This window comes from Kogia breviceps, chromosome 12 (assembly GCF_026419965.1).
Source record: "Kogia breviceps isolate mKogBre1 chromosome 12, mKogBre1 haplotype 1, whole genome shotgun sequence".
NCBI lineage: Eukaryota > Metazoa > Chordata > Mammalia > Artiodactyla > Physeteridae > Kogia > Kogia breviceps.
In genome coordinates this window covers 53,726,329-53,747,042 of record NC_081321.1, presented here as the reverse complement: position 1 = coordinate 53,747,042, position 20,714 = coordinate 53,726,329, and the positions used below count along the sequence as shown (strand labels likewise).

Here is a 20,714-nt window from a genome sequence, read left to right as displayed (position 1 = left end):
CAAGAGTATATGAATGAGATGGGTATTTGTTGAAAGGAAGGATGAATGGGACTTCGCTTTTATCACTTTTAGCAACTCTCCAGGTCAGAAGGTTTAATAAGCTTGTGGAGGAAAATCTGAGAAAACCTTCACTTCAGATGACGTCCAGAATGTAACTCGTTTTCTCTCCCACCCTCATCTGAAGCCATCTCCTCGTTCTCAGCGTAACTGTTGAGGCGAGATCATCGATTAGTTGGGGCTTGGCTCGGCCGCAGCCGCTCGGTTCGGCCGCAGCCGCTCGGCTATTTGGGGCTGGATCGCTTCCTCCGGAAGTGGTGGAGGACGTTGTGCGGGCGTTGTCTCAGCTCGGAAAGGTGGCTGGGTGTGTGGTTCGAACATGGCGGACACTGACCCCCGCTACCCCTGCTCCTCCATCGAGGACGACTTCAACTATGGCAGCTGCGTGGCCTCCGCCAACGTGCACATCCGAATGGGTACGTCGCCGGGCCCGTTCCGGCCGCGGCGCCGCCGGCCTCTGAGGCGAGCATCCTCACCGGCTGGGCTCGGGGGAGAGCGCCGGTGTCCTGGGGTTCAGAGGGCAGCCTTCCTTTCTCCTGCCGGCCCCGCCGGCTCGGAGGAAGAGCGTTCTCTCTCCGCAGGGTCTCAGAGGGAGAGGAGGTGGTCCCCGAGCTGTGCGCTCAGAAACCTGAACCCATCGTGCCTTAAACCCTCTTTGGCGGAGAAGGGGACAGTTGAAAACCTCAGTAGCCTGAATTTGGCATCTTTCAGTTAAGAGAAACCTAGGGTTATTTTTTCGGTTAAAATAAGTTTATTATGTTATCATCGTGACGTACACGTGAATGGAGTTATCTGCTTGGATGTTTTTGGTTTACGGGGTGTGAACTTGTTTCCAGGTTCCATGTTCTTGTCTCCTTTGCTGGATTGTAAGAACTGTGAGGGCAGGGACCATATCTATCTCGTTTACTGTTTTCTTTCTGCAGAACCTAAAACTCAACATAGGTGTGAGTATTATTGAGGCACTTGCTGGAAATGGAAGTTTCCTAGGTCAATCAAAATGCCATGTTAGTTATAAGTTATTATGTAATATCTAGCGGGTAGAAATTATTTTGAATTTAAAATGCTCAGCTTCATGTAAGTGGAATTCATTGTCCGCCTTAGTTCAGCCAATTTTGATCACAGAAGCTGCAGCAGATTTTCATCCTATCCGGCAGCTGAAACTTGTTCTGGGCGAGGACTTACGAAGCGCTCATGCGCTAAGAAATCTTGGTCTGTATTTCTGGAAGTGAATTTTGGAACTATTTTGGCAATAGAACTCAGTTTTTTTAATAAGAAATTTTTTAGTTGTGGTAAAATACATGCAACATTAAAAATTTACCATCGTAACCATTTTTAAGTGTACAGTTCAGTGTGTAGTGTTAAATATATTCACATTGTTCTGCAACTAATCACCAGAACGTTTTCATCTTGCAAAACTGAAACTCTGTACCCATCAAACAACTTGCCACTTTCCCCTCTCCCAAGCCCCACTACTCTACTTTTTTTTTATGAATTTGACCACTCTAGATAACTTCATATAAGTGGAATCATCAGTATTCGTCTTTTTGTGACTAGTATATTTCAATTAGCATATTTTCAGGGTGTGTTCATTTTATAGCATGTGTCAGAGTTTCCTTTTTAAGGCTGAATAATTTTCCATTGTATTATTTGTATATCAGGAAAATACAGTTTTCCATTGTATTACTTCTGTTATTGCACCCTCACCAACACTGAGATCATCAAACTTTTTAGTATCTGGCAATCTGGTAGATCAGGGGTTGGCAAACATTTTCCACGAAGGGCCAAATGGTAAATATTTTCAGCTTTGTGGGTTCTAAAGACACTGTGGCACAGCTCTGCCATCGTGGTGCAAGAGCAGCTATAGAGGACACACACATGACAGTGTGACTGTGCCCAGTAATGCCTACAAAGTCAGGTGATGTGCTGGGTTTGCCCCTTAGCTGTAGTTTACTGACTCTTGTTGTGGGTAAAACATGTTATCTTGTTTTAATCTACATTTCTTTAGCTAGGTGAGTGAAGGTGAGCGTTTTTTCTTTGTTTACGCAACTTTATTGGGCTCACTACCAATATTAGGGCTATAGCAGTAACCAGATAATATTTCAGTTTTCTAGAGTTGTTATTTGGGTGGAGGAGTAGGGGAGATAGACCCTAAAGAGTCAAGTAAACAGATAGACCACTAACAGTGATAAGTTCTCTGAAGAAAAGAAACAGTGATGGAGTAGACACTAAGGTCTAAAATAGCAGCAATTTTAGTTCAGGAATGGCCAGGAAAAGAACTCTTAAAGGAGATGGCAGTTGTGTTGTATTGGAAGGAGCTAGCCAGGTGTATTATCTATTCCTTTATTAAAAATTACCCCAAATTTTAGACGCTTAAAACAACACATAGTTATTACCTCACACAGTTCTGAGAGTCAAGAATCTTGGGAGAGGTTTAGCTAGGTGGCTCTGGCGCAGGGTGTCTCATGAGAGTCCACTCAACGATGTGGGCTGGGACTGCAATCAGCTAAGCCTTGACTGGTCTGGAGGATCTGCTTCCTGGAAACCTCATTCATGCAGATGTTGACAGAGGCCTTAGTTCTTTGCCACATGACATTTCCATAGGCTGCATGAGTGTCATGGGCATGGTGGCTGGCTTCCTCAAGAGCAAGCAATCCATGAGAGACCATCGAGGAAGCTACAGTGTCTTTTATGACCTAGTCATGGCAGTCCCACACACCATCACATCTTCCTTATTGTATTGATTAGAAGCAAGTTCCTAAGTCCAGTCCACATTCAAGGGGAGGGTGTTTAGGCTCCACCTTTTGAAGATGTGTCAGAGAACTTACAGGCATATTTATTTCCCTCTGGCTACAAATTATTTTTCTTTCTTCCACATGCAAGCTAAGACCCTCCAAAAGTCTTATCCTGTTACAACATCAGCTCAAAGTTCAGAATCTTGTCATCTAAAGGTATGGATGAGGCTCCTTGGCTATGGTTCCTTAAGTATAGCTCCTCTGAGTACATTTCCTCTCAGACTCTGTGGAACTAAAGAATTTTTTAATTACCTGTATCCACACACCCAACATCCAAAGACAGTAATAATTTTGTGGTATTTTTGCCAATAAAATTCTTCAAAAAACTTTGTGGGTCCCGTGTGATTCTTACTGAGGTTCACTCCATTAGATAAAAGCCACACCCAGATGTCTTAGAGTGAGTTTTGGCTGAGACTGATGAGTGATTATTTCCTCAAGCCTCTCAGAAGCCCTATTGTTTGAATGATTTTTTTCTGAGGTACAGTGTTGGATATTTGTGAGGTTTGTTTTGTTTTCTTTTTGGCCGTGCCACGCAGCATGCAGGATCTTAGTTTCCTGACCAGGGCTGGAACTCATGCCCCCTGCAGTGGAAGTGCAGAGTCTTAACCACTGGACCACCAGGGAAGTCCCTTGGTGAGGTTCTAACAAAGGATTTTATAATCATAGGCTGGGGCTTCCCTGGTGGCGCAGTGGTTGAGAGTCCACCTGCCGATGCAGGGGACACTGGTTCGTGCCCCGGTCCGGGAAGATCCCACATGCTGCACAGCGGCTGGGCCCGTGAGCCATGGCCGCTGAGCCCGTGCGTCTGGAGCCTGTGCTCCGCAACGGGAGAGGCCACAACAGTGAGAGGCCCGCATACCGCAAAAAAAAAAAAAAAATCATATGCTGTGTCATCTCTTGCATTTTAGTATGAGCAGCAAGAAGGCAGCAAGTGCATGCTCTGTCTGGAAATCTCCTTACTTTGATCACCACTTCATTAGGCATATCTTCTACTTTCCATGTTCCCACAGGTGACAGTATTGCTAATTTTTTTGCCAGTACATAACAAGGATTCTGTTTCCTCTGGTTTCCATAAGATTTTCCTCTCTAAGTCCTTACCCACAGCCTCCGTAAAGGCGTCATCCTGTAGTTTCTTCAAGGCTCTTTGAGCTTTTACCTCAAAGACCTACACTTCTACCCACTACCTGGTTCCAAAGGCTCTTCCATATTTTAGGTTTCTGGTACATCAGCATCCCGCTTCCAGGTACCAAAATCTGTATTGGTCTTTATTGCTGTGTAACAAATTACCACAAAACTTAGTGGCTTGAATAACTGTTTATTATCAGTTTCTAAGAGCCAGGTAGCTGAGAGATTCTAGCTCAGGATTTGTCATAGGTGTAGTCAGGATCCTGGCTGAGGCTGCAGTCATCTGAAGTCCTGACTGGTGGTGCAGGATACGCTTGCAGGAAGGCACACTCACATCACTATTAGCAGAAGGCTTCAGTTTCTCACTGGCTGTTGGCAGGAGACCTCACTTTCTCATGGATCTTTCCAGAGGGCTGCTTGAGATTTCTCACAGCATTGGCAGCTGGCTGGGGACAGTATTGCCTCCAAGAGGGTGAAAATTGGTTCCTGAGGTGGAGAGCAAAAAATCTCAGGTATTTCAATGGCTTGTAGCCTTCCAAAGGGTTGTGGTACATAAACACATGTACAGTATATTTGTGGCATTAATTTTTTTTTTTTTAATTTGGCTGCGCCACGTGGTTTTTGGGATCCTAGTTCCCCAACCAGGGATTGAACCTGGGCCCTCAGCAGTGAAAGTGTGGAGTCCTCACCACTGGACCGCCAGGGAAGTCCCTGTGGCATTAAAATTTTATTGGAGGGCTATTAGGATAAAAACGTTCAGAAGGCTTCTTAGATGGGCAATGACAAAAAAAGGTTGATAACACTGCTCTAGAGCAAGCGATCTAAGAAAGAGCAAGTAGGTAGCCATATTGCCTTAAAATTTTTTTTATTGAGGTATAGTTGACAGGTGTTGCCTTTTATGACTTAGAAATAATACAGACTGCCACTTCTGCCTTATTCTTTTTGTTAGAAGTGAGTCACTAGAAGGGAGTGTCAAAAGTTAAACCGTCATTTCATGTAAAGAATGATAAGGGCATTTCAGGAAGAGGAAACAGCAAGGGCAAAGGCCCAGGAGCAGGAAGGATTTGGCATGTTTGGGGAACAGAAAGGTGGCTAGTGAGGGTAATGCATGGTGAGGAAAAGGAAGAGTAGTATGAGATGAGGTTAGAGAGGTTCTATATCATGTAGGGCCTGTAGGCCCCATAAAATCTTCAAAATCTTATTCTGAGTTTAAGGGAAACGATTAAAAGTAGTTAAGCAGGGAGTCATGTGATATGGATTACTTTACAGAAAGATTGCTGACAGCTGTGGAGAATGGGTTGGGACTACAGGTGGGACCAGTGAAAGCGTAGAGACCAATTAGAAGGCTGCTCTAATAGACCAGGTGAGAGATCGTAAGACTGACTGGAGAGGCTGCAGAGGAGACCAAAGAGGTGGTCGACTTTGCAGGTGGAAGCTATGGTAGTTGATGGATTGGGAAAAGGGAGGGGAATGAGAGATGACTCCTACATTTTTGGCTTGGGGGATGTTGGTGCTGGTTACAGATTGGGTAGAAATGAAGAGTTCCTGGTTTAGCCTGTTTGAGTAGAATGGAGAGAAGTAGAAGGGGAGAAATTAGGACTCAAAAAAAAAAAAAGAAAGAAATTGAAAGATTACTGTTTGGCTTGTTTTCTTTTCATACCAGATCTTTTATTTTTTCCTGTGAGCTGTGTATGTATATCTTTTGCCACTTTTTATGTTAGTTATTCAAAATGGGTGTCAGGTGTTAACTTTTTGTGAGATTTGATTTAAGTTCTCATTTTTAAATAGTATAGAAAAGCTGTGATCTACAGTATCTGCATAAGGATTATTTTTATGATGAATTTATTGGCTTAGCATAGGTTTCTTTTCTTTTTTTTTTTTTTTTTTGATTTATTTTTGGCTGCATTGGGTCTCTTGTTGTGGAGCACGGGCTCTAGGTGCATGGGCTTCAGTAGTTATGGCTCGCCGGCTCTAGAGCGCAGGCTCAGTAGTTGTGGCTCGTGGGTCCTCCTAGAGCATGAGCTCAGTAGTTGTGGCACACGGGTTTAGTTGCTCTGCGGCATGTGGGATCTTCTCCGACCAGGGCTTGAACCCGTGTCCCCTGCATTGGAAGACGGATTCTTAACCACTGCGCCACCAGCAAAGCCCCCTGCATAGGTTTCTTTAAAATGTTTTTCTGTTACAAAAGTAATAATTATTTATTGGTGATATATTAAAAAAACACAGATTAGCAAAGAACTGAAGGTGGAAATCACCCTCAGTCATACTGCCCAAAGAAAACCATTATTAACACCTTCACTTGTATTCCAGTCTTTTATCACATATGTACTTGTGCACACACACATATACAAATAAACATTAAACACACTGTTTTGACTGTAGAACAGGTCCATAAAATGTTAAGGATTAACACTGACTTTCACTGCTTAACTGAGAATATATATTATGTGCAATGGGTTTGAGTTACATAAGGTACATTGTAGGGAATCAACAATGAAGAATATGATTTTTTTACAGTCCAGAAAATCCCTTGGGGGAATAATGGTTTGACCTTTGGTTTAGAATTAAATATGCGGAAACATAGCCCAAATAACATTGTCTATGGCAGATTCTTTGCTTTTGTGAAAAAGGCAGAAACGGCTTCCCAAAGCTTGCAGACATTAGGGCCTTTTTAAGAAAGTAAGTTGTAGATCAGTTGTGGAGATGAACACTATTTATCTCCTTTTTTGTTCAAGATTACCTCTGCCTAGGCCAAAGTAGGACTGATTCTCACTGTGACGGTGAGTCACGGTTACGATATACGTTCATTAAAACCTGTTAAAGTCATGAGGAAAAACTCACTGTATGTTTTGGAAAGGGTGCCAGAAGGAAACACTGATTAATATTTAATTGCGGGGCCTTTAAGAATTAAATCTTTAGTATTTATGAAAATTCCCTTATTCTTATAAAATATTTATTTTATTACTCAGTATTTGGCAGACATGCCGTCAAAGCACTTCATCATTCCTTGAAGAACCAGGTCTTTGGTAGGAATTTTTTTTAAAGAGAACATTTATCATAATTGCCTTGTCATGAGAGTCAAGAGACAATATCACATCTTTGGTTGGGTAAAAGTCATTCAATAGTGTTTTTCTTGCCTAAGAACAATACTCTGTAGAAGTTATGTGGATCCATTCTTGTTTCAGAATAAGACCTTTTCCCTGACTGGCAAGATTCACTTTTCATTAATTCAATATAAGTTTATTTAAAAGCAAATAAAATTTAATGAGTATTTATTCTGTGCCAACTCCTTGGCTGGGTGCTAGGAGTATAAAAATGAATATTATTATCCTATTATTAGGGAGCTTTTTAGTCTTTATTGTCTAATAGTGAAAGACAAGTAGACTTATCACTATAAAATAAAGTGACTAGAAGTATATTTAGGGTCCCTTGGGAACATGAGGAGGAACATTAATTCAGACTTGGGAACTGAGAAAGGCTGAATTTTTTTTTAACATTTCTTTATTTATTTGTTTGGCTGCATCGGGTCTTAGTTGCAGCCTGTGGGATCTTTTAGTTGTGGCATGCAGGCTCTTAATTGTGGCATGCCAGATCTAGTTCCCTGACCAGGGATCGAACCCAGGCCCCCTGCAGTGGGAGTGCCAAGTCTTAACCAATGGACCACTAGGGAAGTCCCAAGAAAGGGTGAATCTTGAAAGATGATTAGCAGTTTGTTAAGGAGAGGTGAGAACTGTTGCCTTGGAGTTGATATATGGATGTTGGTAATATTTTGACAGTAAGAATTTCTTATATAGAAACTAGAGGTAAAGGTACTAGAAGTGAGAAATAAAAATAGGTGAGTGAAAGTTAAGTTTAAATATTGTTTGCCTTTTATGGAGAATTTCATTTTGGGGAAACATTTGTATTGCTTGGAAATTAAGATTTCTTTTTAAATTTTATATCTAACCATATGCTTTCTATTCCTGCTTTTCAGTTTCAACATAGCTTCATTCTTTAAAATGTTTTGTTTTTAATGTTTTGCTTTGTTGTATGTTTTACAAATATGCATTTAATGTTTTCTTTTTATTTTGATGAAAACATTTGTATTCTGGCCCATTAACTTAATTTTTTTTAAGCTTATGCTTCCTGGAGGATAGTTATCACTTAAAATATTTTATTTTGGGGGGAGGCGTTTTTATTTTTAGTTTTAGTTACAGATTGCGTTATTTGGATTAAGATTTTTAAAAATTCATATAACAATTTAATGTTTCTAAAAAATTTGATCTTGCTGTTCTCTGATAAATGCTTAAGAAAATAGTCATGTGTAACTTTTTTCTCTTTCAGCCTTTCTAAGAAAAGTCTATAGCATCCTTTCTCTGCAAGTTCTCTTAACTACAGCGACATCCACGTTTTTTTTATACTTTGATTCTATACGGACATTTGTTCATGAAAGGTAAGGTAATGACATGGTTTTGAATCATTTTCAGCCATTGCATTGTATATCACTGAAAGGGCATAATATGAGTAAAATTAGTTTTTTTTTTTTTTCTATTAACTTTTAAGGTTAGAATGTAAAAAAGGTTCATTATTCTCTTGTAAATAAGTTTTGATAAGGAAAATGTTCTACAGTATGCTATTTACCTCCGAACTTTTTGGCTTAATTTCATAGCGTTAAATCCTCATCTCCTGGAATAGTATTAAGAATTTTTAACTGTGTATGCAGTTTTTTTAAGTCTTAGTTTTTTGTGTGTTTATTAGACTTATGCTCTGTCCCCAAAGCCCAAGACAGTGCTTGAAAAGTAAAGGTACTTAAAAAAAGTTTAACTTACCTTAGTGTTGGTTCACAACTAGGAAAATTTCACTGAAAAGTTTTCAAAGGAGTTCCATATGATTCATCCCTAATTTGTTTAAGATCTGACCTCCGAAATAATTATTTCCACGGCTAAAAGTAATATACGTTCTTTATATTAAAGGAAAGGAGAAGTAGAGAATGAATATTTTATTAGAAGTAGATAATTTCTATTCTCCCTTTACGAAAGGGGAATCTTGAACTATTAGTTTGCTATTTGGAGTAAAGTTCTTTAATTTAAATTACAGCTATATAGTAAATACCCTAAAAAAAGTAGGTATAAAATTGGTTTATTATTTAATAGTTTTTATGTATTGTATTTTAGTCTAAAAAAGCAGTATAGGGCTTCCCTGGTGGCACAGTGGTTGAGAGTCCGCCTGCCGATGCAGGGGACATGGGTTCGTGACCCAGTCCAGGAAGATGCCACATGCTGCGGAGCTGCCAGGCCCGTGAGCCTTGGCCGCTGCGCCTGCGCGTCTGGAGCTTGTGCTTCGCAACGGGAGAGGCCACAACAGTGAGAGGCCCGCGTACCGGAAAAAAAAAAAAAAAGCAGTATGCTAATTGCAAAAATTATTCAAGTATGTTAGAAGTTCATGAAGTAAAAAGGCTAAGTCTTCCCCATTCATTGTGGGGAAGATTTTTTTTTTAAATTAATTTATTTTTATTTATTTATTTTTGGCTGCGTTGGGTCTTTGTTGCTGCTCACAGACTTTCTCTAGTTGCGATGCATGGGGGTTACTCTTTGTTTCAGTGTGTGGGCTTCTCATTTCAGTGGCTTCTCTTGTGGAGCCTACAGGCTTCAGTAATTGTGGCACGTGGGCTCAGTAGTTGTGGCTCACACGCTCTAGAGCGCCGTCTCAGTAGTTGTGGTGCTCAGGCTTATTGTTCTGAGGCATGTGGGATCTTTCCAGACCAGGGCTCAAACCTGTGTCCCCTGCATTGGTAGGCAGATTCTTAACCACTGCGCCACCAGGGAAGTCCCTGTGGGGAAGATTCTTTGTCTTCCTGCTCCTCCCCATCTCACAGTCCTCAAATTTTCCCCATGGAAAAATAATTTCTTTTGACAGTTTGGTATAGATCCTGTCAGATTTTTTTTCCCTGTACTTTCACAAATACGTAGACACATTTTATTAAATTGGATAAAACTGTAGTATTTTTTAACTTGAGAATGATTTAATTTTTTGTCTTTCAGTCCTGCCTTAATTTTGGTGTGTGCCCTTGGATCTTTGGGTTTGATTTTAGCCTTGACTTTAAACAGACATAAGCATCCCCTTAACCTGTACCTGCTTTTTGGATTTGTGAGTACTTTGACAATATCTGTTCCTTTACCATTTATTCCTGAGTTTTAAATTTATTTATTTAATTGAATGCATATACATATGTTACAGTAACAGAACAAAATTAATGAGTTTTTTAAAAAAAATTCAAAGCTTTACCTTTATGATAATCTTCTATCAGATAAAATCTAACTAGAGTAAGCATATAAAACAGAGATATGTAATTAAGGGGAAAGAAAAGCTAGAGGATGAAGCTCAATATCCCTAACTCTTATTTAGGATATGAGTTTAGCTACTTTTGACATGGCTTAAACAATGACAAAATAACAATGGCTTAAACAAGATGGTTTACTTCTCTTTCATATAAAAATCTGAGTGACTGTTTAGGGAAGTTCTCAGGGGCCCATTCATCTGCTATGGTTCAGACATTTCTAAAGTGTTGCATGGTATAAGATAGCTCACCACCATATCTACATTCTATCCATTTATTTTAAAAAAATGAAAAGAGAAAGGAGAGAGCAAGCCTTTTTGCTTTTTGAAGTGATATGCCTCTCTGCTCACATTCTGTTGACTAGAATATAGTCGTGTGACCAGATCTAGCTGCAAGGGAGGCTGAAAAATGTAATGATTAATCTGAACAGTTGTGTGTTGAGGCAAAAATTGTGTTACTAAGGAAGAAAGAAAAATGAATATTCAGAGACAGTTTCAAGACTCTGCCACACCAAAGTACTACTTAAATATTTTATTCTTCCTGTGTTTGTTTGTGTGAGGTACTGAGGTTTTTATAAATGTGCATGTGATTTGCAGTTTCATTTTTATTTACATTACAGTGAGTGAGAAAAATAGAATTTTCCATATTAATTTTAGAATCTTCCTGTTACAGATATGAAAAATCTAGTTGAGTTCAGGAGTAATGGGATCACAGTTAGAATCTAAATATTCTCACAGCAGATCCCTGGCGATCCAGTGGTTAGGACTTGGCACTTTCACTGCCGTGGCCTGGGTTCAGTCCTTGGTCAGGGAACTAAGATCCTGCAAGCTGTGCTGCACAGCCAAAAAAAAAGGAATTCTGAATATTCTCACTTAATACATTGAGGTCTCATTTTCATTATGGTGGGCTTATTACCTGTCCCATATACTTCACAAGGCTGCTCTGAAGCTAAAATGAGATCATGCATATGGAATCACATTGAACTCCTGGAAATTAGAACATGTACATAACATAGTATAAATTTTACATGCATCTATGTAATTTCAATTTCTTTTTCTTAGACACTGTTGGAAGCTCTGACTGTGGCCTTCGTTGGTAAGCCATAATTGTGCTTCCATATGTTACAGTAACTTTTTAATGTGGGTAAATGTTTGGGATAAAAACGTGTTTGGGGCTAAAGCTTACCATCATGGAATGTCATATTAAAAAATATGGCATAGGATGAAGAATTCCTAAAATATAAGCAAAAATTAAATGTTTATGTAGTTAACTGAGTTTAGAGGAAGTGGAAAAGAATTAGGAAAACAATAGGAATAAGAACAATATTCATTTTGTTTATCCATTTGTGAAAATAAGACAACCATAGCTAATCTTATCCCTTATTTAAAGGGAGCTTAGAAGAACTGATAACATGTTTGGAGCCATGTACTTTCATCACATAAGCTCAGTATGTCAAATTGTCTGCATTGAACTGTACTTTAATATTATATCCTCGTATTTCATCAAATGGCACTACAAGAAACAGTGTTCATTTCTGTTTTGTATTTTGTGTTAAATATATATTTAAAAGGAAATATCTGTTATAGTTACTTGATGTACTCTATGTAATGCCTCAAGTAAAAAGTTTTGTGATTTATTAGTAATAAAAATTCTGATTAACTCAGAATGATTAATCTGGCATACTGAAAAGATCAGAATTGACTGTTACTCTCAATAACAGCAAATTGTTGATCCTTATTGTTAATATATTTATCTCTTCCTATTTTGTCATTACTGTTTTTAACTTTTTTATGCCAGTTTTATTGAGTCTATTTTTTGGTAATTCATCTCTTCCTTTTATAAAAGAATCAGAATATAAATAAATAATAACAACTAAAAAAATAGGATTGAAATTTCTCAGCATAGAAAGGAAGTATTATTAATATTTACTTATTATCAAGTCCATCTCTGTCATCTCTGGCTCCCACCATTTGTAAGGGATGTAGGAGAGATTTATTTCAGGGTTATTGGAATCCACCTAATCTTACACTGAAATTTCTAATGAGAAGCAAAAGTGATTTCATGGTTTACCTTTTCTTTGTTCATCTTCCTAACCCTGTAATGGCATAAGTAGAGAAAGTCCAATTAGTTAGCATTTAGGAATAGAAAGAACTGAATAATTAATCCCCCTCAAATTAAAAATTACTTAAATGGTTTTGGGTTCAAAGTACTTAATTTCCTTTAAAGAGGTTATAATTTAGTATTCTGTTAAAATGTTAAACAGTTGTATTACAATAGCCATAGTCAATCCAGATGTTCATTCTAAAACTTCAGAAGGGAATTTGATGTATATTCAGTAAACCCCCAATAATGTACTCCAAGATAATGCAGATTTGGATATAAAGCAATTAGTGGTTGGTTTCTGTTCCCTGTGGTGTTGGTAAACGGCAGACAGCCCCAGACAGCCCCAATATTTTTCTTGCCTAGGAATTCCCAGCCAGCCACAGGACCCAGAACCATCCCTACTGATATATATATATATATTTTTTTTAACTTTTTATTTTATATTGGAGTATAGTTGATTAACAATGTTGTGTTAGTTTCAGGTGTACAACAGAGTGATTCAGTTATACATATACATGTATCTATTCGTTTTCAAATTTTTTTCCCAATTACGTTGTTATAGAATATCCTATTGATACTTAAGCCAGAGTTGACAGTCACCACTATCAACTATGGTGATAAACTGCCGTGGGGACAGAAATGGGTGAGAATCATTTCACCATATCCCCCAAACTCCTAAACCAAGTAGCTGTGTAATATCTCTCTAGTCATTTCTTTAACTTCATAATAACATGACCCCTTATGTTGTATATTTTGGAGCCTGTTTATTGCACTGTGGGTGTGGTTTTACTGTACCTGTATTGAAGACTGAATAAGGAATCTTTCCATAATTGTTTTTATTAGCAAGTAGTACAGGACAAAATAAGGCATTTCTGTTATATGACAGAAAAAAAAAACTTTGTTTTTACATCCTCCCATACGCTAATATTTCTTTTTTTAAAAAAATTGAAATATAGTTGATTTATAATACTTTATGAGTTTCAAGTGTACAAAGAAGCCAATACTTTTTTTTTTAACATCTTTATTGGGGTATAATTGCTTTACAGTGGTGTGTTAGTTTCTGCTTTATAGCAAAGTGAATCAGCTATACATATATCCCTATATCTCCTCCCTCTTGCGTCTCCCTCCCACCCTCCCCATCCCACCCCTCTGGGTGGTCACAAAGCACCGAGCTGATCTCCCTGTGCTATGTGGCTGCTTCCCACTAGAAAAAACCTTTTATATTGAGTATGTTTATATGTATTTTAAATCAGTGTTTTGTAATTTTACAGTTACTTTCTATGACGTGTATATTGTTCTGCAAGCTTTTATACTGACTACTGCAGTATTTCTTGGTTTGACTGTATGTACCCTACAATCTAAGAGAGATTTCAGCAAATTTGGAGCAGGGTAAGTTATATATATCATGGTTATGATAGATAAGTATATTTAGTATTACCTAGTTTTGAGAGAAGTTCTATACTGTTAGCTTTGGATACTTTAAAAATGGAGGGTAATGAGAGGTCATCCCTTTGAGTACTAGGGCCAGGCCCTACTCTCCCAGAGCATGCTAGGAGATGGAAGGTGGCTTTGAGTCTTTTGCTTTCCCCGTATTGAAAGGGAAGTAAATGCGAAAAAATTTAAGCCTTCTAGAGAGGCTAGGCTTGCATGCTTTATAAGTGGTATGAAATTTACCTAAATTATTTAGATCTTTGTCTTAGCATAAATGTTACCATCTACATCTTTGTGGCAAAAGCAAGGTAATTGTGACCTAGAAGTCTGCATGAACTTTAAAATCTTTTTGATCCATCTAAATTAACCTGTATCATTCTTCAAACTAATTAATATAGGGAATGATCCTTTTTATACTAGGATAATGGTACTGTATTGCCCTCACCTTGGTAAAAATGCATAGACTCTTTCCTAAGTTCACAGTGGCCTTCTGTTGACACATAATCACTCAAACATTTTCTGTTCTTTTTCCAGTTACAACACTAAAAATTACAAGTGGTCTAGTTTTACAAAATTTTCTTTCTTCCCCCTTTTTTTCTGGTAATCCACATTACCAGACGTCTCTATGGGGATAAAATATAGTTGGTCAGCCAACACTGACAATTGTGCAGGATGCTTATAGTTGTATTAGAATGGAGTTTGATTTAGGGAGAGGCAACATTTTTTCCTTTCCTGTCTTATATGTATGTTGGGGGGAATTTTTAAAATATATTTGTATGTTATATATGATTTATGATGTATATGTAGTTTCTCTCTCTGCTTCTTCTTCCCATCCCAATCTCCATAAGCACCCCTTCCTCCCATCCACTCTAGTATAGTCTCTAGAACTCCTTATATATCTTCCTTATATTTTAGCCTCTTCAGAATAAATTCTTTCTTCTTCCTTATCTCAGCTGAAACTCGATTCCTCCCTGAGAACACTGTTCTCTAGCTGCTCATTCCCCCCCACCCTATGTTGTTTGGGATGGGGAGTTAGTATTGAAAACTGCTTCGGTCTCCTAATGCTCCTTTCATTATTCCTCAGCATGTTGGACATTCATTGCTTTAAGGTTTATGCTGTCTGGCTATATGCTTCATACTCTTGCTCATTACTGTTACTCATTCCCTTTTTGGTCAAGCCTCCCTTATGCTTTAAAGACGTTAGCATCAAACTGCATTTTAGGCCCATCCATCACCTTAGCTTCTTGATATCTCTGGACCTCTTCTGCTTTGGCAGCTTTCATCTTCCTGCCATGTCCACATCGTAGACATCACATTGTAGTGATTGTCATCACTAGGGGTTGTTCCATTGCTGAAATCTTAAATATCAGTGTCTCATTTTCTTTCTTCACCTTCTGTCCTCTATTTCTTTCATTTCTTTACTCCCACAACACCTGTCTCCTATGCCTGTTCTTCAGCTACTGCTATTGTTATAAACCACTCTTCATCTCAGACCTAAGAGTCGCATGTCTTCTACTTAACATGCATGAAATTCTGCCAGACTAACTTACTAGCTTACAAGTAGGTAAAATTTCAGTTGCTTAACAGTTCTTAATACCACCTTCCCCATACTCCTTGGTGTAGAAGCTTTGGAGTTTCCCTAGGGTTTAAGTATGAAAAAGCAGGTCCTGAGTCCTTTTCAATCCTGAAGGATCTATACGGTGAGGTGGCAAGATATATCAGTCTAACTTAAGTATACCAGATGTATCCAAGAAATTCTGTGGCCATTCCAGCAAGTAAACTGAGAGCTGGAATCTCACTATGCCCTTGATTCACCAAAGTGGATTATAATACTATGTATATTTAATTTCTGATTTAATTCTGTTGTTAAAGAACATATTTTATATGATTTCAGTCTTTTGGCATTTATTGAGATTCATTTTATGATATCTTGGTAAATGTTCTTTGTGTACTAGAGGAGAATGTATATTTTGCTGTTGTTAGATGAGTGTTTAATAAATGTCAATTAGGTCAAGTTGCTTGATAGCATTATTCAAGTCTTCTGCAGGCTTACTAATTTTCTGCCTCCTTATTCTATCAGTTAATGTGAAAGTGTTGTTGAAATCTCCAACTAAAATATGGCTTGGTTTGTTTCTCCTACTAGTTCTGTAAGTTTTGCTTCATGTTATTTGAAGCTCTGTTTTTATATGCATAAATATTCAGGATTGTATGTCCTCTTGATCCCGTTATCATCATGAAGGGGTTATCTCTAGTAATATTCTTGCCCTAAAATCTACTTTGTTAAGATAGCCACCCCAGCTTTCTATTGATTGTGTTAGCATGGTATATCTTTTTCCATCTTTTAGATTTAGCTTATTTGTGTCTTTAGAGTTAAAATCGTTTTCTCGCAGGTAGCATATGGTTGGATCTTACTTTTTGTCCAATCTGATCATCTCTGCTATTAATTGGCCTGTTTAGACCATTTATATTTAATGTGATTTTTGATATGGTTGGACTTAAGTCTACTCTGTTGCCACTTGTTTTCTTTCTGTTTGTCTTATCTATTCTTTGTTACTTTGTTTCTTTTCTCCTCTTTTTCTTTTGGATTATTTAATTCCATTTATTTCCTTTATTAGTTATTAGCTGTAGTTCTTTTTTTTTTTTTTTTTTTGGTGCTACGCGGGCCTCCCACTGTTGTGGCCTCTACTGTTGTGGAGCACAGGCTCCGGACGTGTAGGCTCAGCAACCATGGCTCTCGGGCCCAGCCGCTCCGCGGCATGTGGGATCTTCCCGGACTGGGGCACGAACGCGTGTCCCCTGCATCGGCAGGTGGACTCTCAACCACTGTGCCATCAGGGAAGCCCAGCTGTAGTTCTTTTAAATAGAGGTTGCTTTAGGTTTTACAGTATACATCTTTAAATCATCATAGTCTGCCTTCAAGAATACACCGTTTCATGTGCAGTATACTTAGGTTGCTTCTCTTCTACCTTTGTGCTATTGTTGCCGTAACTTAGTTCCACATATGTTATAAACCTCATGATACATTATTATTATTATTTTTACTCTTTCATTTTTAAATCTTTAAGAGATTTAAAATATAGACAAAGCCTTTTATGTTCACCTACATATTTACTGTTTCTGTTGTTCTCCATTTCTTTGTGTAGATCCAAATTTCCGTCTAATATTTTTCTGTCTGAGGGATTTCCTTTTAACATTTCTTATAGTGCTGGTCTGTTGGTGTCAGCTTTTGTGTGTGTGCAAAAAAAATCTTCATTTTACTTCTGTTTTTGAGAGTAAGTTTTGCTGGTGCAGAATTCTAGGTTTGGGTTTTTTCTTACTTTCAGTACTCTAAAGATGTCACTGACTTGTGTAGTTCTGACAAGAAGTCTGCTTTTTTATCTTTGTGCCTCTACATAATATGTCTTTTATCCCCTAGCTACCTTTAACATTTTCTTCATAATTTTCAGTAATATGATTAACATTTTCAGTAATCTGATTATGATATTCCTTGGTGTGTTTTTCTCACGTTTCTTCTGCTTCTTGGATCTGTCAGTGTGAAGTTTTAATCAAATTTGGAATATTTTTGGCCATTATTTCTTCAAACATTTTTGTGTTCCCCTTCTTTCTCCTCTCTGTTGAGACTCCAACTACATATTTGCTAACCTTCTTGATGTTGTCCCACGGTTCACTGGTGCTCTGTTCACTTTTTTTTGCTAGTCTTTTTTTCCTCTGGTTAGTGTCTGTTGCTGTTTTCAAGTTCAATAATCTTCAGTGTCTAAACTGTTGTTAATCCCAATCACTCTAATGGATATGCATGTTCACAGAATAATTTGTTATTATTTGGTTAAAAAATGCAATTTTGTTTCATTTGTTCATTTATAGATTTTTCTAGAAGTTTTATAGCTTTAGAAGAATTAAAATGCTAATGATTTTTAGCTTATATCAATATTTATGTTCCAACTGAAAACTTTAAAAATGATACTCTTAACTAGTTTTGTACACCATAAAAACATATGTTGAATAGATAGCTGTTCTTTCCATTTCTGGGTGTTCTACAGTATTCATTGTACAGTAAAGAATTCTTACATTTCAATTATTCTATGGCAAATATCAGGATGGATTTATTTCTTCAGAAAATGTTGAATGGGTTTACAAAGTTTTTTGGTTAGGAACAATATTCTAAATTATTAATATTTTGTTTTTATAGACTATTTGCTACTTTGTGGATTTTGTGCTTGTCAGGAATCTTGAGGGTAAGTTGTTTTAGGATGGTAACTTGAAGTATAAATCTCAAAAAGCTATAAGAAGCATCTTATGGTCAGACACTTGGTTATAATTATCTAGGAACATTTGTATGTAGAATGATTTTAAAATGATATTTAAAAAAATCAAGGTCTTATGCCAATATTATTGATGGAAAGGAAGATGAATGAACAAATGAGTTAAATTACATAGAAAGAGGCCCTCACTTGTAATTGCTAACCTTCAAGTGGCACATGTAATTCTGAATAAGAAATATATTTTAAATTATTTATATTTGGAATGCTACTGTTCAAAGTCAGGTGGGTAATTTAATAAAAGGAGAATATCCATTGGTTCATCCATTCACCCTTTCATACAACAGTAGTGGACCTGCCTTGCCTTTTTCTATTTTTAACATTTGTATTCAAAGTTGTACAGAATTATTAAATACATATGTAGAATATGTAACTTAAGAACAAGTAACTTAAGTATCCTTAATGCTGTTTTTTAATATAAAATTATTATTTTAATCTCTTGCCTATAGTTATTTTTTTACAGTGAGACAATGGAGTTGGTTTTGGCTGCTGTAGGAGCCCTTCTTTTCTGTGGATTCATCATCTATGACACACACTCCTTGATGCATAGGCTGTCACCTGAAGAGTATGTATTAGCTGCCATCAGCCTCTACTTGGATATCATCAATCTATTCTTGCACCTGTTGAGGGTTTTGGAAGCAGTTAATAAAAAGTGATTGAAAGCAGTATATAGAAACTGATTCATTAAGTAATAAAGTTTGAGATATAACTATTAAATACTTTTAAGATTTTATTTGTATGCCATGTACTATATTATAAAGTATAAATCTCCTTTTACTAGATTTTAATCTTATTTAGAAAGGAAAAAGTATAGACGATAAATTCCAGAGAATTATTCAGTATTATAATAAAATTATATTAAAATGTTAATGACATTTCATTATAAAATGATATATTAAAAATTAAATATTTTTAATTTTGACATAAAATTTAATTTAATATTATTAGTTTTTTTAAAGTATAGGTTACATTTAAAAATTATAGCAATATACCAGTGACCAGTGAAACTTTGGTAAATTCCTAACTGCATTAGTTTGCTAGGGTGTCATAACAAAGTACCAAAGCACCAAAGACTGCGTGGCTTAAACAGAAATTTATTTTATTACAGTTTTGGAGGTTAGAAGTCTGAGGTCAGGGTGTCAGCAGGGTTGGTTTCTTCTGAGGTCTCTCTCGGCCAGTAGATGGTCATCTCCGTCTTCATGTGGACTTCTCTCTGTACTTGTCTGTGTCCAAATTTCCTCTTCTTATAAGGACACCAGTCATATTGGATTAGGGCCCATCCTAATGACCTCATTTTACTTTAATTACCTCTTTATAAATATTCTATCTCCAAATACAGTCACATTCTGAGGTACTAGGAGTTAGGACTTTGCAGTGCTCCTAATGTTTGTGTACCCTCAAACAATTTGTTGAAACCGAATGCCCACTTGTGATGGTATGAGGAGGTAGGGCTTTTGGAATGTGCTTATTAGGTCATGAGGGTGGAGTTTTTGTGAATAGGATTAGTGCTCTTATAAAAGAGACCCCACAGAGATCCCTTACTCTTTCTGCCACATGAGGTGACAGCGAAAAGACACAGTCTATGAACCAGGAAGAGGGCCTTTAATCTAGACACCGAATATGCCTGCTAAACTTCCCAGCCTCTAGAACTGTGAGAAATAAATTTCTGTTGTTTATAAACCATCCAGTCTCTAGTGTTTTGTTTTGGCTGCCCAAATAGAATGAGACAGACTTCATCGTATGAATTTTCAGGGGATACAACTCAGCACATAACACTAAGCATTAAACTATTAAACTGAAATAAATGAGTAGTATATAGATTTAGCCTTTGTTGAGTTTTAGATGTAAATTTGACTCCATCACTATCAGTTAATTTTTGAATACCCAGTTGCATAATGCTATACTCAAGTTTAACATAGCATCATAGGTAAGAGAATTTAAATTGGAATCCTTACTAGGCAACTTACTGGTGATGTGACCTTTGGCAAGTTACTTATTCTTCCTTATGTCTTTTACCTTATCTTTATAATGGGAATAATAACACCTACTTTATTGGCTGTTATAAGGATTAAATGAGATGGATATATCATATAAACTAAATGCTTATTAATGTCAGCTGCTGTTATTAATGTTATTGTTGGTCCAAAGGGAGAATGTACTGAATTGTGACTAGAGACCATAAATAAGCAAATGCAGATTTGACATTTAAAAAATAGAAAACAATACCATTTTTCATCCAGTAAATTACTGTTTCATTTGGGAAGTGTAGTTTCTTTAATAAAAATTGTGTAGACATGTAATTAATTAATTTGTTTTTAATGACAGGTAAACTTAAAAATTTGTCTTTCTGATATGACAAATGTAATTTCTAAGAGCGTAAAGAGAACACAAGACCAAGAAGTTTGACAACCACTGGTGTATTTATTATGTTTTGTAAATCGACCGTAGTTATTCATACATTCTTCTGTTAATGAGTTTTATATGGTTCCTCCTTTTTTACTGTCACAATCAGTACTGCCATATGTACATCCCTGTGTGTGTCCCAGTGTGCATAGATATGAGAGTTTACATAGG

The 20,714-nt window shown here is 37.1% G+C and overlaps 1 protein-coding gene across 1 annotated transcript; it reads left to right on the top strand.

Moving 5' to 3' along the window:
- Positions 1-278: 278 nt before the first annotated feature.
- Positions 279-19,823, top strand: TMBIM4 (transmembrane BAX inhibitor motif containing 4). Its single transcript, XM_059080278.2, has 7 exons — positions 279-473; positions 8,298-8,406; positions 9,995-10,100; positions 11,352-11,385; positions 13,665-13,782; positions 18,011-18,056; positions 18,590-19,823. Exons 1-7 carry the CDS (start codon positions 377-379, stop codon positions 18,794-18,796), a joined length of 717 nt encoding a protein of 238 aa, XP_058936261.1. The 5' UTR covers positions 279-376; the 3' UTR covers positions 18,797-19,823.
- The last annotated feature ends 891 nt before the right edge of the window (positions 19,824-20,714 follow it).

Excerpts from the sequence above, each read along its gene's own strand:
- TMBIM4 (XM_059080278.2), top strand. The coding sequence starts at position 377 with ATGGCGGACACTGACCCCCGCTACCCCTGCTCCTCCATCGAGGACGAC. Across the intron at positions 10,101-11,351 it reads TGTACCTGCTTTTTGGATTT|ACACTGTTGGAAGCTCTGAC; the intron begins GTGAGTACTTTG and ends TCTTTTTCTTAG. Across the intron at positions 13,783-18,010 it reads TTCAGCAAATTTGGAGCAGG|ACTATTTGCTACTTTGTGGA; the intron begins GTAAGTTATATA and ends TTGTTTTTATAG.